At 43.6% G+C, this 23,569-nt stretch overlaps 1 protein-coding gene across 1 annotated transcript in view; it reads right to left on the reverse strand.

The window, feature by feature from the left end:
* Positions 1-305: 305 nt before the first annotated feature.
* Positions 306-23,569, reverse strand: part of LOC145356878 (long-chain-fatty-acid--CoA ligase ACSBG2-like) — a 104,814-nt gene continuing 81,550 nt past the window's right edge. Inside the window, exons 12-14 of the mRNA XM_080209887.1 lie at positions 15,754-15,893; positions 8,562-8,808; positions 306-697 (exon numbers count right to left, since the gene is read on the reverse strand). Of these exons, the coding sequence (XP_080066013.1) occupies positions 621-697; positions 8,562-8,808; positions 15,754-15,893 (464 nt within the window). The 3' untranslated portion in view covers positions 306-620. The remainder of the gene's footprint in view (positions 698-8,561; positions 8,809-15,753; positions 15,894-23,569) is intronic.

Genomic DNA, 23,569 nt, shown 5'->3' on the forward strand with positions numbered 1-23,569 from the left:
AAGATGGCCTCTCATTTACTTAAATTCCAGCAAGTAAGTCCAATTTACTTGGTCTTTCTATTATAAAACAATCTCCTCATCTGAAAGTATAAATTGTCGCATTGATTGAACCCAAAGTTTGGATTTCAATTCCAAATAACTTTTATAAATCAATACTTTGGATATCTGTGACCAGGGCATACTCAAATATCAGCCAAAGAATATCTACTTACCTTAACTCTTAGATTGTTTAGTAGTAGTTTAAATTAAGGATTAAGGAAAATTAGTTTAGGCAGCAACAACAAAAGGAACAGAACCACACTTAAAATGCAATGTTTAGATTATTCAATTTTAGCAGGCTTGCAGCGCAAACAGCAAGCATTCAAGCAGGAAGAAACCAATTCAATTTTATCCATGTAACAATATACAGAATAATTACAACTGAGTGTTCCTGTTATTAACACACATTGTTCAATCATCTCACTGCAATATTCATGTACTCAAATAAATCACAATTCATTTTAAAATAGAAAGCTTTGTCCGAATTGAGCATTGGACAATTACACTTAGAATCTGGCCATCTTTAATATTTAAAAAAAATTGGGATGATTTTATTAGAATTGACATCTTTCCATGGATAGTTAAAGATTATAAAGAGTTTCAATTAGATCTTTGTACATTTTCAACACAATGCCTCTTCTCAGTTTCATTGTTGGACCTGTAAATTTTAAAATTTGAAATATTAAAGAATGCAAAATTTATCACTCAAATTTAAAGCCAGTTCAATGTCTGGACAGTGACACAGACAGCTCTCACCTACCTATTTAGTATCAATTAGGGGTTGGTCTGGGTATAGAGCTGCCACAACCCAATTGCTAGAGAATGCAAATGCAGGATCAGCTCCTTAATTTGCAAGTGTTTTAAATCAGTAGTCTCGGGCTCACTGCAGATGCATCTATTATTGTTAAGATCAGTAGCTTTTTTATTTACTGAAAGAATTAAGCCACAAGAAAACAGCCTCATGGTCTCTCTGATGAGATTAATCACAGTCAAGTTAGTGAGATTTTGCAAACCCAGGCAAAATCTCACTAACTGTCCCAGGGGTCAGTGCTGGGGCCTCAGCTTTTTACCATTTATATAGATGATCTGGAGGAGGGAACCGAGTGTAGAGTGTCGAAATTTGCTGATGACACCAAGATTGGGGGAACGGCAAATTGTGCGGAGGGTATTGAGAGTCTGCAGAAGGATCTAGATAGGCTGGGCGAATGGGCCAGGAAATGGCAAATGGAATTTAATGTTGGCAAGTGTGAGGTGGTCCACTTTGGTAGGAAAAATGGTAGGAAGGACTATTACTTACGAGGCGAAAAACTGCAGCAGGCGACGGTGCAGAGGGACCTCGGGGTCCTTGTGCATGAGTCGCAAAAACCCAGCTTGCAGGTGCAGCAGGTGGTCAGGAAGGCGAATGGGATGCTGGCCTTCATAGCGAGGGGGATTGAATATAAAAGTAGGGAGGTCTTGCTGCAGCTGTATAGGGCATTGGTGAGGCCGCAACTGGAGTACTGTGTGCATTTTTGGGCGCCGCACCTGCGCAAAGATATTTTGGCCTTGGAGGGAGTGCAGAGGAGGTTTACTAAGCTGATACCGGAGTTGAGGGGGTTGAGCTATGAGGAGAGGCTGAATAAACTGGGCTTGTACTCGTTAGAGTTTAGAAGAATGAGAGGAGATCTCATTGAGACGTATAAGATGATGAATGGGATGGATAGGATAGAGGTGGAAAGACTCTTCCCGCTCAAAAAAGACAATAGGACTAGGGGGCACAGCCTCAAGATAAAAGGGGGACGGTTTAGAACGGAGTTGAGGAGGAACTTCTTCACTCAAAGGGTGGTGAATCTCTGGAATTCTCTGCCCGTTGAAGTGGTGGAGGCTGCCTCGCTAAATATTTTTAAGACGCGGGTTGATGGGTTTTTGATAGGAGAGGGGATTAAGGGTTATGGGGAGAGGGCGGGAAAGTGGAACTGAGCAGCGACAGATCAGCCATGATCTTATTGAATGGCGGGGCAGGCTCGAAGGGCTGGATGGCCTACTCCTGCTCCTATTTCTTATGTTCTTATGTTCTTATTCCAGAGTTTGAAACAATTTTTTTTAAACTAAAGAACAGAACACTAAAATATTATCTTGGGTAACATAAGTTAAACATGAATTAACAGGCAAATTGTAGTCAAATATAAAGGTAAATTACCCCATTAAATGGCAGATACAACTAAGATGCATCTTACAAATTTGCTCAGCAGTCTAATCAGCATTTATGTTATAAACACACAACCAACTCCAGATCCACAGGTACAGTTTTCACTAAAAATGGCACATGTTTATAGAGCCTCCTCAATTCAGTCTGGATGGTATAGCTCTGCCAATGTTAACTTTGGTAAAAAGTCTCACATCACCAGGTTTATTTGGTAGCACAAGCTTTGAGTGTCACTCCTTCGGGTGAGTAAACAGTTATGTTCTCAAACAGGTCATAAATAGACAAACTCAATTTACCAGATAATGGTTGAAATATGAGTCTTTACAGATAATCAAGTCTTAAAAGGTACAGACAATGTGAGTGGAGAGAGCATTAAGTACAGGTTAAAGAGATATGCATTGTCACCAGCCAGGACAGTTAGTGAGATTTTGCCTGGGTTTGCAAAATCTCACTAACTTGACTGTGATTAATCTCATCAGAGAGACCATGAGGTTGTTTTCCCTTGAAAGAAGGCGACTGAGGGGGGATCTAATAGAGGTATATAAGATTATGAAGGGTATAGATAGAGTAGACAGAGGTAAGCTATTTCCTATGTTAGAGAGACACAGTACAAGGGGCCATGGGCTTACGGTAAGGGGGGAGAGGTATACACAGATATTAGAGGGAGGTTTTTCCACACAGAAGGTAGTGGGGGGTATGGAATGCTCTGCCAAGTAAGGTGGTGGAGGCAAGCACGCTAGAGTTGTTTAAGAGTAACTTAGGCAGGCACATGAGTGGGTTGGAGATGGGTGGATATAGGAGATTGTTTTAAATAAGGTTCATTAGCATTGGGGCGTCCGTGGTAAGGTAAATGGATATGGTATGATAATAATGTTTTTTCTCTTTTCATTCACAGGTTTTAAGTCGGTCCGCCTTGTTGTCCAACAAGGGGCATACACGGGATGGGTCGTACTTGGGCTGCTCTTGATTGGCCTAGTGCTTCATGTCGTTAGTGTATGTTTAAACTAGACCAGATGCTGGGCAAAATGACAGCTCAGTGACTATCACTGTTTGCTGTACAGACACATGGATTTGAGCCAGTGTCTGTGGGAGTTTGCGCGTTCTCCCCATGCTTGCGTGGGTTTTCTCTGGGTGCTCTGGTTTCCTCCCACACCCCAAAGATGTGCTATTAGGCTGATTGGCAGTAATAAATTGTCCCTAAATTAGTTTCCCTCAATGTGGATGGTCATAAAACAATAGATAAGGGTCATGGGTGGAGGGGGGTACTGGTAGTGTTAAAATGGCGGCGCGGGCTCGTTGGGCCGAAGGGCCTGTTTCCCGGGCTGTTTTTGTTCTTTGTTCTTTATGAGTGGGATAAATTGAATACCACTTGCAAAAAACTGAGATGAATGGCTTCCTGTGCTGTATGATTAGCACAACTGAAGCTGATATTTGAGCAATTTAGAAAAGCATCAAGTGTTTATTACAGGAAAAGAGCACAGAATACACCAAAAGTAGACAGGCTCAGTGGCCTCCTGCATTCAAAGTTCAGTCATCTTATAAGATGCTGAAAAATGTATGGGATGGCATGGTTTGTAGTTTATCAGCATTTTTCAAAATTCTCTACCTCACTATTGTTCATTGGAGTAAGCTGAGAGGAGGAAGCCATTGACTATTTTTTAGTTTTTCGTGGGGTTTTTCTTTTTTACAAGTTACTTTATAAGAAAAGCGGAAGTGGGCCGCGGGGTGACTTGGGAAGGGTTTTTTTTAAGCTCAGAATGTTTAAAAGGCAGGCCATACTATACAGTGGGCAGCATCGGTAGCGAGCAGTGGAGTGAGCAGGTAGCAGAGTGACAGCTTTGGCTCAATGGGCTTAAGCGGAAATGGGCGAGGCAAGGTAGGTTTAATTCTTAGTTTCTTTTTCTGTGTTCTTTGAGTGTGAGGCCAGTTTGTTGCTCTCAGTGTCGGATATGAGGGGTCCTGGAGTCTCCTCGCCTCCCAGACGTCCATATCTGTGTCAGGTGTGACGAGCTTCAGTTCCTAAGTGACCGTGTTAGGGAACTGGAGCTGCAGCTCGATGACCTTCATCTGGTCAGGGAGAACAAGGAGGTGATAGATAGGAGTTACAGGTAGGTGGTCACACCCAGGGCCATGGGAGGCAGGTAAGTGGGTCACGGTTAGGAAGGGGAAAGCTCAGCTGCTAGAGAGCACCCAGTGGATGTGCCCATTCACAATAAGTACTCCTGTTTGAGTACTGTTGGGGGGGACAGCCCACCTGGTGGAAGCAGCAGTGGCCGTGCCTCCAGTGCAGAGTCCGGCCCTGTAGCTCAGAAGAGTAAGGAAAGGAGGAAGGGAGTATTAAAATCGGGGACTCTACAGTGAGGGGGTCGGACAGGCGATTTTGTGGAGGCAGCCAGGAAACTCAGATGGTAGTTTGCCTCCCTGGTGCCAGGATCCGGGATGTTTCTGGCCTCATCCAAGAAATCCTGAAGTGGGAAGGAGAGGAGCCAGAGGTTGTGGCACATATTGGTACTGCTGACGTAGGTAGGAAAAGGCAAGGGGTCACGAAAAGAGAATATAGGGAGTTAGGTAGAGAGTTGAGAAGAAGGAATACAAAGGTAGTAATCTCAGGATTGCTGCCTGTGCCACGAGAAAGTGAGAGCAGGAGTGGAATGAGGTGGAGGATAAATGCGTGGCTGAGAGATTGGAGCAGGGGACAGGGATTCGGGTTCCTGGATCATTGGGACCTCTTCGGGGCAAGTGTGAACTGTACAAAAAGGACGGGTTGCACTTGAATCCCAGGGGGACCAATATCCTGGCGCGAAGGTTTGCTAAGGCTACTGGGGAGACTTTAAACTAGAATGGCTGTATGGAAGGAATCAAAATGAAGTGACTGGGAGAGAGGAGGTTAGCTCGCAAATAGAGATTGTCGACAGTGTGAGAGGGAGGATAGGCAGGTGATGGAGAAGGCGAGTGCTCAGGCCAAAGATTTGAGATGTGTCTACTTTAACGCTAGAGTGTTGTGAACGAAGTGGATGAGCTTAGAGCATGGATCACTGCTTGGAAATGTGATGTGGTGGCCATTACAGAGATTTGGATGACTCAGAGACAGAACTGGATACTTCAAGTTCTGGGTTTCAGATGTTTCAGAAGGGACAGGGAGGGAGGCAAGAGAGGTGGGGGAGTGGCGCTGTTGATCAGAAATAGCATCACGGCTATAGAAAAGATGGACGCCATGGAGGGATCGTCTACGGAGTCTCTGTGGGTGGAAGTTCGGAACAGGAAGGGGTCAATAACTTTACTGGGTGTTTTCTATAGGCCACCCAATAGTAACAGTGATGTTGAGGAACAGATAGGGAAACAGATCGTGGAGAGATGTAATAATAAGACTTGTCGTGATGGGAAACTTTAATTTCCCAAATATCGATTGGAATCTCCCTAGGGTAAGGGGTTTAGATGGAGAGGAGCTTGTTAGGTATGTTCAGGAGGCTTCCTGACACAGTATGTGGATAAACCTACAAGAGGAGAGGCTGTACTTGATTTGGTATTTGGTAATGAAACTGGACAGGTGTCAGATCTTTCAGTGGGAGAGCATTTTGGGGATACTGATCGTAACTCTATCTCCTTTACACTAGCATTTTAAAGGGATAGGATCAGACAAGCTAGGAAAGTGTTTATCTGGAGGTAGGGGAATTATGAAGCTATCAGGCAGGAAATTGGAGGCATAAATTGGGAGGTTTTCTCGGGGAAATGTATAGAAGTAACGTGACAGATTTTCAAAAAATGTTTTTCTGGAGTTCTGCACGACAACGTTCCGATGAGAGAGTTTTGGTAGGTTACAGGAACCATGGTGCAAGAGTGTTGTAATGAATCTAGTCGAGAAGAAAAGGAAAGCGTACAAAAGGTTCAGGGAGCTAGGTAATGTTAGGGATCTAGAGGAGTATACGACTTGCAGGAAGGAACTTAAGGAGGAAATTAGGAGAGCCAAAAGGGGTCATGAGAAGGCCTTGGCAGGTAAGATTAAGGAAAACCCCCAAGGCATTCTCCAAGTATGTGAAGAGCAAAAGGATGACGTGAAGAAAGGACCTATCAAATGTGACTGTGGGAAAGTTTGTATAGAACCGGTAGAAATAGCAGAGGTGCTCAATGAATACAATACTTCAGTATTCACAGTGGAAAAGGATATTGGTGGTTGTAGTGTAGGCTTGCAGTGGACTGAAAAGCTTGAGTATGTTGACATCAAGAGAGAGGACGTGTTGGAGCTTTTGAAAAGCATCAAGTTAAATAAATCACTGGGATCGGATGGGACGTACCCCAGGCTACTGTGGGAGGTGAGGGAAGAGATTGCAGAGCTTCTGGCGATGATCTTTGTGTCATCAATGGAGACGGGAGAGGTTCCGGAGGATTGAAGGGTTGCGAATATGTTTCCTCTATTCACGAAAGGGAGTAGAGATAGCCCAGGAAATTATCGACCGGTGAGTCTAACCTCAGTGGTTGGTAAGTTGATGAAGAAGATCCTGAGGAGCAGGATTTATGAACATTTGGAGAGGTTTAGTATGATCAAAACTAGTCAGCACGGCTATGTCAAAGGCAGATCGTGCCTTACGAGCCTGGTTGAGTTTTTTGAAGATGTGACTAAACACATTGACAAAGGAAGAGCAGTAGATGTTGTTTATGTGGACTTCAACAAGGTGTTCAATAAAGTCCCCCATGCAAGGCTTACTGAGAAAGTGAGGGGGCATGGGATCCAAGGGGACATTGCTTTGTGGATCCAAAATTGGCTTGCCCACAGAATGCAAAGAGTGGTTGTAGCTGGGTCTTTGTCTGCATGGAGGTCAGTCAGTGGTGGTGTGTCCCAGGCATGTTCTAGGACCCTTGCTGTTTGTGATTTTTTATAAATGACCTGGACAAGGAAGTGGAGGGATGGGTTGGTAAGTTTGCTGATGACACAAAAGTTGGAGATGTTGTGGATAGTTTGGAGGAATGTCAGAAGTTGCAAGGAGACATAGATAGGATACAAGACTGGGCGGAGAAGTGGCAGATGGACTTCAACCCAGATAAGTGTGTGGTGGTTCGTTTTGGCAGATCAAATGGGATGACGGAATACAAGATTAAGGGTAACACTCTTAGCAGTGTGGAAGATCAGAAGGACCTTGGGGTCCGGGTTCATAGGACTCTCAAATCAGCTTCGCAGGTAGAAGATACAGTTAAGAAGGCGTATGGTGTACTGACCTTCATCAATCGAAGAATTGAGTTTAGGAGTTGGGATATAATGCTGCAGCTGTATAAGACCCTGGTCAGACCTCAGTTCTGGTTGCCTCATTACAGGAAGGATGTAGAAGCCATTGAAAGGGAGCAGAGGAGATTTACAAGGATGTTGCCTGGATTGCCTCATAAGGATATGTTGAGAGAGCTCGGTCTTTTCTCCTTGGAGAGATGAAGAATGAGAAGTGGCCTGATTGAGGTGTATAAGATGTTGAGAGGTATTGATCGAGTGGATTCTCCGAGGCTTTTTCCCAGGGCTGAAACGGCTGCCACAAGAGGACTTAGGGTTAGGGTGCTAGGGAGTAGGTGCAGAGGAGATGTTAGGGGTAATTTTTTCACTCAGAGGGTGGTGGGTGTGTGGAATCAGCTGCCGGTGGTGGTGCTGGAGGCGGGTTCAATAGGGTCTTTTAAAGAGACTTTTGGATGAGCACATGGGACTTAAGATAGAGGATTGCAGGTAAGCCTAGTAGGTAGGGATATGTTCAGTGAAACTTGTGGGCTGAAGGGCCCATTTGTGCTGTAGTTTTTCTATGTTCTTACTACTGAAAGCAATTGAGAATATCAAAGGGAATTTAAGTTTAATTCCTGCATGTGGGTGTGGGAAGGTTGAGAGAAAAAATGAGGAAAGGGAAGAGATTAGTTCGGACACAGAGGATCACTCCCTCAGCCAGTCTCAAAGATAGGTTTAATCAGATCTCTACTCTACTCACAACTCACTTTGCAGGGTGTATTTGCAAAACTCATGTACCATAGTATGCCCCAAACTAGTGAAGCAACAATTTTACAGTAAAACATTTTCCTTCCAAGTCACACATTGGTCTACTTTTATTGTCACTGGGTGAAAACCCAGGAATTCCCCACCAGAACCAGTATGGGTTTACCATTAATGACCATGTTTAACAAAGCAAGCTTTTGACCACATTCTTGGGGTAGCAAGGGTGGAACAATACTTGTAACCCTTGCCCACATCTGTTGAGCAAAAAAAAAATTATCTGATCACTCCTCATAATTGTGATTGTTCCAAAGAAAACAACTGCCCTTGTTTTACTTAATGTTTATATTGATAATGAATGAAAGATCACAATCTTCTTACCCAATTCTCCTCCAACAACTGAGAAGTCCTTTTCCAAGATGACCCACTTCTGAATTTTCTGAGCATTTGAAATGGCATTTTTATTGGCTTTGTCAATTCCTTCCTGGATGGCTTTGTCAAATGAAGGATCTTGATCCCTGAGAATTTCAGACACACGCTTTGCCGGGTTCCCAATTTTGCGGCAAAATGTAATAGATGGTGGTGCCAGCTCATCTAGTGGAAGTCCTGTTCCTTCATCCGTGTAACACTGGGAAAAGTAGGAAGATAAAGACAAGGTGATAATGGCTATGAAAAATACTGTTTACTATTTTCTTAAAAACAAATTGGTGGTGAATCTTGTATTTCTGATTCAGATATAGTTCTCATTCAAATATAGTATGGATGATAAGTATTTCGATAGGCACTTCCAATGGCTCATATCTATCCTGGTGACTATCTTAGCCGGAGAGGTCAAGAAATCCAAATTAATCCCCTGTCCGCTAAATTATTAAACTGACACACACTACAGGGTTTAGAAACACACACTAATCTGACGGTAATATAAATGGCCACAGCCCAGATACATATTCTGATTTCCTGAAGCATTCCAGATTGTCTCCCAAGTTTGAAGAGGTGGACGTGGAACATTTCCTTATAGCCTTTGAAAAATTGGCAACTCAAGCCACCACGATATTAGATTTTCATGAAATAAGGTCAGCTGGTTGGAAGAGCTGGTGGAATTTCTCCTGATGCTCCGATTTCCTCCCACGATCCAAAGATGTGCGAGTTAGAAGGATTGGCCATGCTAAATTGACCCTAGTGTCAGAGGGCTTAACAGGGTAAATACCCTGCTAATATCTCTGACACTAGGGTCAGTTTAGGAATAGGATCTAGGTGGGATTGTGGTTAGTACAGACTCAATGGGCCAAATTTCCTCCTCCTGTACTGTAGGGATTCTTAAGAGTCAGACAGACAGTCACCCAAGGTTAGAATCAAACAGATCCCTGGAATTGTGCTAACCGTTGTGTTACCATGCCACCCTTGTGGGCCATAGTGTTTCAAACAATACGGGGCAGATTAGGAACTAAATGAGACCAATATCCCTGAAGCTCACTCGCACTTCTGACAGGCACAAGGGAAGTTCAAGTGCAGCTAATTTTCAAAGAGAGTGCGGAGGAGGTTTACCAGGATGCTGCCTGATATGGAAGGACTGGGATATGAGGAAAGATTGGGTAAACTGGGGCTTTTCTCCTTAGAAAGACGGAGATTAAGGGGGGATCTGATAGAGGTGTATAATGAAAGGTATAGATAGAGTCAACAGTGGCAGGCTTTTTCCTAGATTGGAGACAAAAATCACAAGGGGTCACGAGCTAAGGGTGAGGGGGGAGAAGTATAATATGTTTACTAGAGGGAGGTTTTTCCACACAGAGGGTCGTGGGGGTATGGAATGCACTACCAAGTAAGGTGGTTGAGGCAGGCACGCTGGACTTGTTTAAGGTTTACTTAGGCACATGAGCGACACAGGGATGGAGGGTTACAGGCGACAGTTTTAAAAAGGGTCAGAGCCTCGGGATGATACTGGAAATGTAATACTACATGTTAACGTTTTGTCTCTTCTAATCCGCAGGTGTGTCAGTCCACCCTGTTGTCAAACGAGGGGCATGCACATGGTGGGTCGTGCGTGGGCTGCTCTTGGATGTTTCCAGAGTGGTCTAGTACTTTGTGTCATGTTGTGCGCCTAAACCTGGACCAGCAGATGGGCACCACAACAGCTCAGTGACTATCACTGCTAGCTGTGCAGATACATGGATTTGGGCCAGTGTCTGCAGGAGTTTGCGCATTCTCCCTGTGGTTGCGTGGGTTTCCTCCGGGTGCTCCGGTTTCCTCCCACACCCCAAAGATGTGCTTTTAGGCTGACTGGTGTACCAAATTGACCCTACACTATTCTCCCCTGAATCTGGTTACAATAGGGGTACCATTAGCATACACACAGGGCAAGGTAGGTGTAGGAAAATGCTTTGTTAAGATGGCAGTGCGGGCTCGTTGGGCTGAAGGGCCTGTTTCCCGTGCTGGGTTGTTCTTTGATTAAGTTCAAAATCTAAAATCCACCTGAACGCAGCAGTTCAATTTTCTAGGCAACTGTGCTAAAGTGATGGAGGAGGACCCATCACTCACAGAGGTGTACCATCTCACTAACCACTTCTTTAAGAACCGAGGTGAAATCCATCAGGAATTGATTTAACTATGGAATAGACTATGTGGTTCTATTCTATGGTTAAATCATAAACATTCATCTACTTCTAGTATGTTTCTCAGTGCCCTTTCCCTGGTGATTGTAATTATTTTAAATTCCTGCCTCCCTTTCACCTCCTGGTTCACAATTACTTTTAGGATGTTCTCCCAAGATCACTAGGATAACAAACCAAGCCCGGTCTCCAGCGTGAATTACTTTCATAACTTGCAACCATCATCTTTAGGCACCAGCTGCCCCGGTAGAATCTCAATTTCCGGACTAATAGTACAGCAAGGACCATTGGTTCAGATTCAACACTAAGAAATTCAAGTCTCTGCCAAAAATCATTCCACAATTTATGAAACACAACTTCACTTGGAGGCAATGTTAATTTGACTGCATGACCCTGCATGATGTCAAAGCCTAATAAGGTTGGGCAGAATCCTGTGCTGATTCCCTGGGCAGGAAGCAAGACCAAAGAGGAACTGATCTGAGCAAGAGGCCAAAAGTCAGATTCCTGATGGAGGATGAACGTTTATGATTTAACCATAGAATAGAACCACATAATCTATTCCATAGTTAAATCATAAATTATTTTATGATTCAGTTCAGGAAAATTTGAAAGCATACCAAGCTTCCTGACAGCTAACATTGGGAAGTATGTTTACATACATTTGCATGTTATGCACGTTCATCGAACGGCTAGCTCAACAGAATTAAGCTCCCCTTTCCGATAATATTATCAGCGAGTGAGGAATATGTGTGTTCAGATTTATCAATAATATATGTGGCTTGCAGGAGACAATGTATTCAACTTGCTGGAGGTGAAATGAGTATCCATTTTCTTCCTGTTTGGGGACAGTTGTTCAACAAAGCAATGATCAGGTGGCAGTCAAGGAGCATGGGACAGGGAAGCTGGCTGAAGAATGAGGGATATTTGGGGCAAGGACAGAATGCAAGTGGGAGGGAGGAAAGGGCCTTGAATGTTTCGTGTGGGGTTCCTGTGAATGGGTGGGAGGAGGGGTGTTTCCCTGCAGTGGGGTTGACCTCAAAACTCTACCTTATGGCTGGGCTGCCCATGCTTCTTCTTAATCATAGTGTTCATAATCAGGTTTGAACTTAACTGCAAATTACAAATAAGCTTGTACTTTGATCTGAAGACTTTAGCTGATATTTTTTCCCATAGTGAGTCTTCTTCAACTGCTCTTGCAGTTGAAGAAGACTGGAATAGCAAGAATAGCACTGCAGGCAGCTTTCAGCCATGGAAGAAGATGGCACCATTTCCCTGGCCACTGGCACCCTGGCACTGACTGAAATGTCAGGATGCCACTGCCAGGGGCCAGGGCAGGGTTAACATAGCCAAGATGGTGGCCTGAAAGGGAGGGAGAGCTCCCGAAGAGACCTAATGTCAGAGCGTCTCTCTTGTGCAGTAAGGTTTGGTGAGGCCTCTGAGTGCAGCGAATGGAAGGAGGGGAAGGAGAGGCGCGACAGGTCAGGTTACCCTCATACCTGCGTGGTTTGGCAGAGGATGCTTGGGGGGGGCGGGGGGGGGGGGTGGTTGGGGGGGGATGGTGGTGGTGGGGATTGGGTGAGGGGTTGGTGGGGTGGGGTGTCCTATCCTGTCCTTTCAGTAGTTGCTTGGGATGGGGGATGCAAAGGAGGATGCCCTTCCGTGAGAGGGATTGGGGTAGCCATGTCCACTGTGATGGTGGCGGATGGTGTGGAAAGAGGATGCCACTCTGTGCGAGGAATTGAATTCCTCCTCTTGTCAGTGGGAGGACCATGTCCATTGCGATGGTGGGGATTGCCTGTCAATTAACACTGAGACCTGGCACCCCAATCTCAATGAAGCCAGATATGCTACTGTGTTTCCCACAGGGGGGTTTTCTTCCCTTAAAAAGTGGTTGAAACCCACCTGGGAGGCATTGTAAATGCCAGAAAGAAACACACCAATTCCGCTGCTGGCAGGAGTGCTTACAACAAAAACAGGTGAATCATGTCCATAACATTTTTAAAGGGATTGACATAATAGATGCTGAGATGATGTGATGATGTATGCTCCGTTGGGAGGACTAGACTGCAGTCAGTTTTTCAGGATAAAGGATCAGCTATTTAAGACTGAGAAGAGGAAAAATTTCTTCAGTCAGAAGCTTTTGTTACCCTTGGAATTCTCATCCCAAAGAGTTGTGGATGCTCAGTTGTTTAATTGATTAATTGAGAAAGGTAGAGTTGGGATAAAGCTTTTGATAAGAGTAACAAGGGCAAGGGTAGAGCCTCTTAAGGATCAACAAGGTCATCTATGTGCCAATCCACAAGAGGTGGGTGAGATCCTAAATGAATATTTCTCGTCAGTATTTACTGTTGTGAAAAGCAATGATGTTAGGGAACTTGGGGACATGAATAGTGATTTCTTGAGGAGTGTACATATTACAGAGGAGGTGGTGCTGGAAGTCTTAAAGCACATCAAGGTAGGTAAATCCCTAGGACCTGATGAAGTATATCCCAGGACATTGTGGGAGGTTAGGGAGGAAATTGTAGATCCCCTTGCAGAGATATTTGGATCATCGATAGTCAGGGGTGAGATGCCTGAAGATTGGAGAGTGGCAAATGTTGTGCCTTTGTTTAAAAAGGGCTGCAGGGAAAAGCCTGGGAACTACAGGCCAGTGAGCCTCACACCTGTGGTGATTAAATTGTTGGAAGGTATTTTAAGAGACAGGATTTACAGGAATTTAGAAACTCAAGGACTGATTAGGGACAGTCAGCATGGCTGTACGAGTGAAAAATCATGTCTCACAAATTTGATTGAGTTATTTTGAAGGGGTAACCAAGAAGGTAGATGAAGACAGTGCAGTTAATGTTGTCTACATGAACTTTAGCAAGGCTTTTGAAAAGCTACTGCAGATACTGTTGTTGCATAAGGTTAAATCTCACAGGATCCAGGATGAGGTATCTAAATGGATTCAAAATTGGCTTCTTGATAGGGTGTTTGTAGAGAGTTGTTTTTCAAACTGGAGGTCTGTGACCAGTAGTGTGCCTCAGGGATCAGTGCTGGGTCCACTGTTATTTGTCATTTATTATTAACGATTTGGATGAGAATATAGGAGGCATGGTTAGTAAGTTTGCAGATGACACCAAGATTGGTGGCGTAGTGGACAGTGAAGAAAGTTTTCAGAGGGGCAATTTTTTCGTATAGAGGATGGTGATTATCTGGAACAAGCTGCCAGAGGTAGTGGGAGAGGTGGGTACAATTTTGTCTTTTAAAAAGCATTTAGATAGTTACATGGGTACATTGGGTATAGAGGGATCTGGGCCAAATGCGGGCAATTGCGATTAGCATAAAAGGTTTTTAAAAAAAAGAGCAACATGGACAAGATGAGCCGAAGGGTCTGTTTCTATTCTGTAAACCTCTATGACTCTATAAGGTCCCACTCAGCTGGTTAGTAAATTAAATTACAGTGCATAGTCAGGATTGAGAATTGACTAACAGGCAGAAAAGTAGAGAGCAGGAATTAAAGGATCATTTTCAGGATGGCTGTTACGAATGGGATACTGCAAGGATCAGGACTAGGCCCACAGCTATTCACAATCTATATAAACGATTTGTATGTGGGCAAACTAGTAATGTTTCTAAATTTACTGATGACACCAAACTGAGTGAGGAAGATGCAAGGAGTCTTCAAGGGGATTTGGACAGGCTAAATGAATGGGTTAGAATATGGCAGATGTAATAAAATGGGAATAAGTGTGAAGTTGTTCACTTTGGCAGATATAACAAAGACAGAATATTTCTTAAATGGTGAGAGAGAGATTGGGAAGTGCACGCAGGTGAAGCAAGAAATTAGGAAAGCAAATAGTACGTTCACCTTCATCGCAAGGGGATTTGAGTACGGCAGCAAAAGATGTCTCATTGCAGCTAAACAGAAGTAACCTTTCTGGTTCTACCTGCCACAGGAATCGTCGTGGGTGGAGCAGAAAATTTGATGGATCATTTAAAGGCTCATTAACCTTGGGTGGGATCTTCCAGCCTCGGGGTGAGCGGGAATATAAAATCATAAAATCCTGTCTATAACCTTGGTGACACCTTACCTAGAGTATTGTGCACAGTTCTGGTCACCATATCCCAGAAAGGATACATTTGCCATTGAGAGTGTCACAGAGGTTGACCCACATTAATCACTGGGATGGCAGGAATGTTCTATGAGGCTAGGTTGAAGAGGATGTATTCCCCAGAATTTTGAAGAATGAGGGGTGACCTCATTGAAACTTACTAAATTCTTACAGGGCATAACAAGGTGGGTGTAGCTAAGATGTTTCCCCTGGCTGGTGAGTTGAAAGTTAGGGGACATAATCTCAGGAGAAGGTATAAGCCATTTAGAACTGAAATGAGGAATAATTTCTTCACTCAGTTGGTGAATCTTTAGAACTCTCTACCAGAAGGTTATGGAAGCTCAACCATTGAGCATGTTCAAGATTGAAATCAATGGATTTATGGGGACTAATGACATCAAGGAATATGGAGACAGTGTGGGAACGTGGCATTGAGGTAGATGAGCAGTTGTTCGTATATTCCTGAATCAGCCATGATCTTATTGAACAACAGTGCAGACTCAATAGGCCAAATGGCCTAATCCTGCTCTTTTTTTTTTAAATTCTTGAGGTTGTAGTCAAGCAGTCCAAGCAATTTACTTGTGAGGTCCAAATTAAGAAGTCAAAAGTCAAAGATTTTAGCCTCAAATAACATTCATGCCTACCTGCCTTCATTAGACAATTTTTGTTTTGCCAAATCTTGTAGATAGCACAAAAAGAGTCATATGCTTTGATATTATGGTGTAGAAATTATTACCTTAACATCCATCATGTAATAACTTAGAAAATGGAAAAGCCTATGTTCTGGTACCCCCACGAAAGAACCATGAGTAAAGCATTGTAATATCCAATATTCAAGGGTAAATACATTAGAACCTGCACAATGACACTTACCTTCAGAGTAAGAAGTATAGAAAGAAACTTCCTTTTATCACCGATAAGCATGGCATTGCTTATGATGGGAAGTGCGGACTTAACGGCATCCTCAATGGGGACTGGAGCTATGTTTTCTCCACCAGCTGTGATTATCAACTCTAGAATAATAAAAAATCACAGATGCAGTAAATCCCCATTTTAAGTTGTGGTTGAGTTCATGGAATTCGGGATTTTAAGTGAAATAACTTTATATGAGCCATGGATTCCCATAGGACTCAATGTTAAAGCAAAGTTAAAGGTATCAGACATTATTTTTTACTGAGTGAAGCAACGTACAAGTTGGAATATTGTACCATCCATGTGCAGCACTGTGCATTCCTACCTGAAATAAATCACCAAATATAAAATAAATCCTGTATAAATTCAAATTGGATAACATTCACACACTTCAAAACCTTCCAAAATATCACATTTCTTTGCAGCAACCGGCAAATTACCGGCACTTATTAGGCACTTCCGGCTCGTGTTTTGAAAGTAAAATTATTTGTTCTAAAACTCATCTAGTTCACTAATATTCTTTGGGGCAGGGGGGAATCTGCCAACCTTACGTGGTCTGGCGTACATGTGACTCCAGGACCATAGCGATGTGGTAGACTCTTAAATGCCCTCTGAAATAGTCTAGCAAGCCATTCAGTTCAAGGGCAATTGGGGATGGGCAACAAATGCTGACCCAGCCAGTGATGCCCACATCTCAAGAATGAACCAAGACAAAACCTCCGGCAGTAAGCACGTTGGTATTGCACACAGTGCAGGAAACAAATGCAGAAGAGTGCTAGTTCAGCCCTTAACTCCTGGGAGTTTAGAATCATAGCATACTACATGTAGACATAAAGTAGAGGCCATTAATGTTGCTCCATATTTTTCTTAGCACATTAACAGTAGTACTGCCACCATCAGCAGTTTCCAGGCAATGAAATACATGCGATTTGTATTATTCATTTGTGGGACATGGGCATCACTGACTGGCCAACATTTAATGCCCACCTCTAGTCACCCTTGAATTTAGTGGCTTGCTAAGCCATTTCAGAGGGCAGTTGAGAGTCAACCACATTGCTGTGGCTCTGGAGTCACATGTAGGCCAGGCAAGAATAGCAGATTTTCTCCTCTAAAGGACATGAGTGAACCACATGGGTTTTTACAACAATCGACAATAGTTTCATGGTCATTAGTAGATTCTTGCTTCCAGATTTTTTTTTTAAACTGAAGTCAAATTCCACCATCTGTCCTGCAAGATTTGAACCTGGGTCCCCTAGGACTGGCTGAGTTTTTGGTTTAATAGTCTAGCAATAATACCACTAGGCCATCACCTCCTCTGTAGGGATGCATGGTAGGCTAGCATTAGAATCATAGAATCCTACAGCACAGAAGGAAGCCATTTGGACCAAGTCTGTATCAGTCACAATCCCAACCAGGTCCTATCCTCATAACTCCATACATTTACCCTAGCTAGTTCCCCTGACATTAAGGGGCAATTTAGCATGGCCAATCCACCTAACCCACACATCTTTGGATTGTGGGAGGAAATCGGAGCATTAGGAGGAAATTCATGCAGACACAGGGAAAATGTGCAAACTCCACGCAGACAGTGACCTAAGCTGGTAACTGAACCCAGGTCCCTGGCACTGTGAGGCAGCAGTACTAACCATTGTGTCACCATGCTGGGTGTATGTATGTGGGGGGGAAAGGAGTACTAAACTCATCAACAATAGCAAAGCAATTTGCAGACTTTTGGTTCAAAGATTTGCTTTCAGTGACAACACACCTTTGCTTGAAATGTTATTAGAACTTACTGGCCAATATTTCTTTAATTAATGAGTGCACTGTCAATTGGGCTAACATTTATTGCCCATCCTGAGGGCAATTACGAGTCAACCACATTGCTGTGGATCTGAAGTCACATTTAAGAGCGACATTTGAAGGTAAGCTACAAAAGGGCGATGTTGCTAAACTTTTGCCCACCTGATAGGCTCGCAAACAGATCCTCAAAAGCGGTGGAAGTGGGTACTGATTCATTCATAACACCAGGTTGGTGATCATCTTGAAATGTCCACAAATGCGGACGACACCATCCTGTTTCACGATGGGCACTATTGGTGTGGCCCAGTCACTCCTGCGAACAGATTCCAAAACACTAGTGTCAACAAGTCGCGCTAACTCCAATTCAATCTTCGGATGAATCGCATATGACACCGCTCCCACCTTGAGGATTTTTGATTGGCTATTTGGCTTAATTTTGAGTCTCACTTGCACTCCTTCCATGAGTCAAATGCATTTTTGAACACATCGTTCAGGATGTGCTGTAGGTTTACCTTGGTTTACAGCACTCTCAACCAGTTCAATTTTATCCAACCAACGAGAACTGGGAAGATTCCTCAGAAAACATGGAAAGGTAGCGCCACCATTTGTCCATTCAGCTCCACCTTGATGATGATGTAGCCTTTCAAAAGGCACTATTTCCTCTGTATAGGTTCTTCAGATCACATCTGCTCGTCTTAAGGGAAGATATTTTAGTTTCTGATGATATATGGTCTCAGGGATTAAAGACCATCTCTATCAACATCCATTTTTACTGGTTGTCCACTCAGCATAGGGACTTCCCAAAATTGGTGCAACTTCCCTTTGACCAATAACACATTCAACTCCTCATCAGACTCCTGAACCACCTCTTCCTCACTGCTGCTGCTCTCGTCAGCCATGTTATGAATCATTTTCATTGAATTTGTCTTAGTTTTCTTTATCTGTGTACCCAGATTCTTTTTCTGTCCGCTGTGTTCGGGGATCAACTTTGTAAATAAAGCCTGAGCTACTTGCTCAGCATGCAAGCTGATGCTGCAAAAGGCCTTCAAAAACCATCTGTCGGTTAATGGTCATCATCATCAGATCATTATTTGATGAATATCAGGTAAATGCATGAATGGGCTAAGGCTGCCGCTTTTGGTCCTGGAAAGTGCTTGTTCTCCCTCAGATTACCCTGAAAGGATAAACTGACTCAAACATTTGGCAGCAGATGAAGCTGGCTATTCTACGCTGCTCCTGGGAATTACTGGGATTAAGAATCTACTGATGATCGTGAAACCATTTGCAATTGTTGAAAAAAAAACCCATCCAGTTCACTAATGACCTTTAGGGAAGAAAATCTGTCCTCCTTATTTACCTGCTCAGGCCGACACGTGACTCTATAGCCACAGCAATGTGGTTGACTCTCAGCTGTCCTCCAAGGGCAACTAGCAATGGGGAAATAAATGCTGGCCAGCCAGCGAAGCCCATGATGCATGAACGAATAAATTTTTTTTTAAACTATGCAGTAAAAGTACAAGCGGTATTCTCCACCAACAGGATATTGCTACCATCAAATCAAAAAGGTGTTCTACCTAACACTCAAATGAGTACCGTGGTATATACCAATGGTATATGAACTCCATTGCCGGTCTAATACCCATAAGTCCCAACAATTGATAGATTATATCAAACAGTAGATCCCTCTGACTTGGTGCTTGTAAAACACAAAACATAAGGTGGGATGTTCTGGCTATTTCTGACAACAGGATCTTTTGATCCCACCAAAGTCAACCCCAGCCAACGCGTTCCCTGAAGGTGGGATGGGAGAGCCATGCTATTGACTTGGCGGGATAGGAAGATCCCAGCAGCAGCCAATGGCAAGCAGTCTCCACCACAGGAGGAGGGGTGGCTGAAAAATTCCAGCCACAGCCTCCAACATTAGGTGTGATTCCACGATTGGACAGCATTGGCTAAACAATGCTGATTATGCTAAGAATTACACTGAAAACCAATTCCAGAATATCAGTCAGGCTCGCAATGTGGCTCACCAAAGCATGCTAGAAGCCCTACATGTAGCGGCATTTAAGGGGCAACTAGACGAATACATGAATAGAATGGGAATCGATGGGTACAGACTCCATAAGTTCATCTGTTTTTAGTTTAGGCAGACATCATGATTGGTGCAGGCTTGGAGGGCTGAAGGGCCTGTTCCTGTGCTGTTCTTTGTTGTTTTATTTACACAGGGCTCTGCCTTTGCAAACAAAAAAAAATCTCCACAAACCACATCTTTTTCAACTAAACAAAACCTTACAGGGTAGCCATTTCCCGATTCATTCCTCATTGCAAAACTTTGACCAATCAGATCAAATAGCCTGGTTTGAATTTGAAACAAAAGCTTTGCAGTTAACAGCTAACGGTTCTCTACTGCATTCTCCAAAACAACCAGAGTCTATTTGTAAGCCAACGAACATTGTCTGGCAAGATTCATGCCACTCATGCCTATCTCCCTGATGCACTCTCCCCAAGGCCAGCCCTGACCCCTCCTTCCCTCCCATGACCAGACCCAATACCAGTGACCAGCACCCCTCCCAAACATGACCAGTCCAGATTGCTCACCCACCTCTCTGGGATTGCAGAGTGCCAGCAGCACCGCCCCCACACTGATCAGCCTTGCCCCTCCAGGCCCCACTCCCTTTGTACTGCCTGGTGGGCAGTGCCAGGGTGCTGGGCTTGTACTGCCCAAGGGCCACATCCCTGCCCCGGCCTCCCTTGGGGGAAGGTGGGGGGGGGGGGGGGGGGGGAGCAGGTGATGATGGTGGGTGGGCCTCAATGGCCTCTGTCCCTACCAGTGAGATGATTGACAGGTACCAGCTTTAACCTCCACTGATAGGAACCTCTCCCAGCAGCATGGGAAACACTAGCAAGCCCAGGATGGTATCATCCGGGTTCACTAATGAAATGTTTATGGTGATTTCCATATTGTAATCAGCCTCGTGCTGATCTGGCAGAAGACAAATGATGGTTAGAAAAATGGCCATGGTAAGTTGGCAAGATGCCAGTCATTATTTCCACTACAAGCCCCCTGCTGACATTTTCCACCCACTGAGCTCCTAGACCAGCGCAGCAGATCTGGAAAAATCGCGCCTATTATCTTTCTCCTTAGAACTGTACAGAGTGGAATTCAATATACTGCATAGTTTATATGGCTGATGTAGCATTTCATAGAATCCCTACAGTGCAGAAGGAAGCCATTCAGCTCATCAAGTCTGCACAAACCACAATCCCACCCAGGTCCTAGTCACACAACCCTACTTATTTATCCTGTTAATCACCTGACACTAAGGTCAATTTATCATGGTCAATCAACCTAATCCACACATCTTTGGACTGTGGGAGGAAACCAGAGCACCCGGTGGAAACCCATACAGACACAGAGAATGTGCAAACTCCACACAAACAGTGACCGAGGCTAGAATTGAACCCGGGTCTCTGGCGCTGTGAGGTTGGCCACTGTGCCACCATGCCACCCCCTAAACTCCAACCAAAGGGATTATTATTAATATTATTCTTTCCATTCACTTTTTTTTTTAAAAACAGCAAACTGGGCTTCACTCTTGGCGTAGCCATCTCTGGTACATTGATAAACGTGGGTCTTTTGCTATCTCATCTTATTCGCAGGATCTCCAACAAAAAATACAAGAATACGCAATTAAAAAAGTGTTAGTCCAACACTACCAAACTGTATGTGAAGAGATCCTGTCAAAAAAAATTATTGATCGCATAGTTTAATTTTTTTCTCTCACTTTCTCTGAAGGATTATCTTCGGCTGTAGTTGACAATTGCACATAGTGACATTCAAAATCATCAGCTCCTTGGAGAATGGAAGGCAAAGATCCTCATCTTTGCAGCTTTCCTTGCAGCCTTCCTTGCAGCCATATATCTTGCAGGTTTCTCAATAATAGCTGGCGTGCACAATATAGTCATAGAGGTTTACAGCATGGCAACAGGCACTTCAACTCAACTTGTCCATGCCGGCCCTTTTTTTTAAAAAAATTAAGCTAGTCCCAATTGCCTGCATTTGGCCCATATACCTCTATACCCATCTTACCCACGTAATTGTCTAAATGCTTTTTAAAAGACAAAATTGCACCCACCTCTATTATTATCTCTGGCAACTTGTTACATTCACTATCTTCTGTGCAACAAAATTGCCCCTCTGAACCCTTTTGTATCTCTTCCCTCTCACCTTAAACCTATGCCCTCTAGTTTTAGACTCCCCTACCTTTAGGAAAAGATGTTGACTATCTAACTGATCTATGCCCCCTCATTACTTTATAGACCTCTATAAGATTACCCTCAGCCTTCTACGCTCCAGAGAAAAAAGTCCCAGTCTACCCAGCCTCTCCTTAGAACTCAAACCATCAAGTCCTGGTAGCATCCTAGTAAATCCTTTCTACACTCTTTCTATTAAAGATTCTATTTAATAATATCCTTTCTATAATATGGTGACCAGAACTGTACACTGAATTCCAAGTGTGGCCTTACCAATGGCTTGTTCAACGTCAACAAGATATCCCAACTCCTGTATTCAATGTTCTGACCAATGAAACAAAGCATGCTGAATGCGTTCTTCACCGTGATGATCATGATTTTGGAATAGTGGCCCTCACAGTGGTACAGCGGTTAGCACTGCTGCCTCTCAGCGCCAGGGACCTAGGTTTGATTCCCGGCTTAGGTCACTGTCTGTGTGGAGTCTGCACATTCTTCCCATGGCTTGCAAGGGTTTTCTCTGGGTTCTCCAGTTTCCTCCCACAGTCCAAAGATATGCGGGTTTGGTTGATTGGCCATGCTAAATTACCACCTAATGCCCAGGGACGCATAGGTTAGCGGGGATTAGAGGGGTAAATATATGAGGTTACAGGGATGGGGCCTAGGTGGGACTGTTGTCGGTGCAGACTCAAAGGGTCAAATGACCTCCTTCTGCACAGTAGGGATTCCATGATTCCGTTCCATGACTCAATAAAAAAGTGGTTAATTCTGAATTTGTTGGACAAAAGTAACTCAGGTTATTAAGAGTTAACCTTTAGATTTCCTGCTGGCTCAACAGGTTTATTCAGTGAATAGTTGCATCATTCAGATTAGAAGGACTTTCACTTCATGTCATTTCATTTCAGTAAGGGAGCAGTTCAGGAACAGTAACCACAATTCAATAAACTATAAAAGGTACTGAAGGATAAAGATAAGTGTAGTCGTCATGAAGGTGCTAAATTGGGGGAAGGCTAATTACAACAATATTAGGCAGGAACTGAAGAATGTAGATTGGAGGCAGATGTTTGATGGAAAATCAACATCTGGCATGTGGGAGTCTTTCAAGTGTAAGTTGATAGGAATTCAGGCCTGGCACGTTGTTCTAAGGATGAAGGATAAGTATGGCAAGTTGTGGGAACTTTGGATAACGAGAGATATTGACAGCCTAGTCAAAAAGAAAATTGAAGCATTTGTCAAAACTAGGAGACCAGGAACACACAAAGCAAATATGGAATACAAGTAGAAAAAAAAACTTAAGTAGGGAGTAAGGAGGGCTAAAAGGGGTCATAAAAAGTCATTGGCCAGCAGGATTAAGGAAAGCCAGAGGAAATGGGGCGAGGTATTAAATGAGTACTCTTGCGTCAGTATTCATCAAAGAGAAGGACTTCTTGGATGATCAGTCTGGGAAAGGGTATGTAGTTTTAATCATGTTGAGATCAAAAAAGGAGGAAGTATTGAGGTTCTTGAGAAACAATTCCCCAGGGCCTGATGGGATATACCCCAGAATACTGAGAGAGGCAAGCGAGGAAATTGCTGGGGCCTTGAGAGAAATCTTTGTATCCTCACTGGCTACAGGTAAGTTCCAGAGGATTGAAGAACAGTCAATGTTGCTTCTTTGTTTCAGAAGGATAGCAAGAATAAGATGAGAGAGGATTCTTCAAGACAAGATTTACTCCCACTGGAAGTA

The sequence above is a fragment of the Carcharhinus amblyrhynchos genome, chromosome 1 (genome assembly GCF_965287045.1).
Source record: "Carcharhinus amblyrhynchos chromosome 1, sCarAmb.v2.hapA, whole genome shotgun sequence".
NCBI classification, from domain to species: domain Eukaryota; kingdom Metazoa; phylum Chordata; class Chondrichthyes; order Carcharhiniformes; family Carcharhinidae; genus Carcharhinus; species Carcharhinus amblyrhynchos.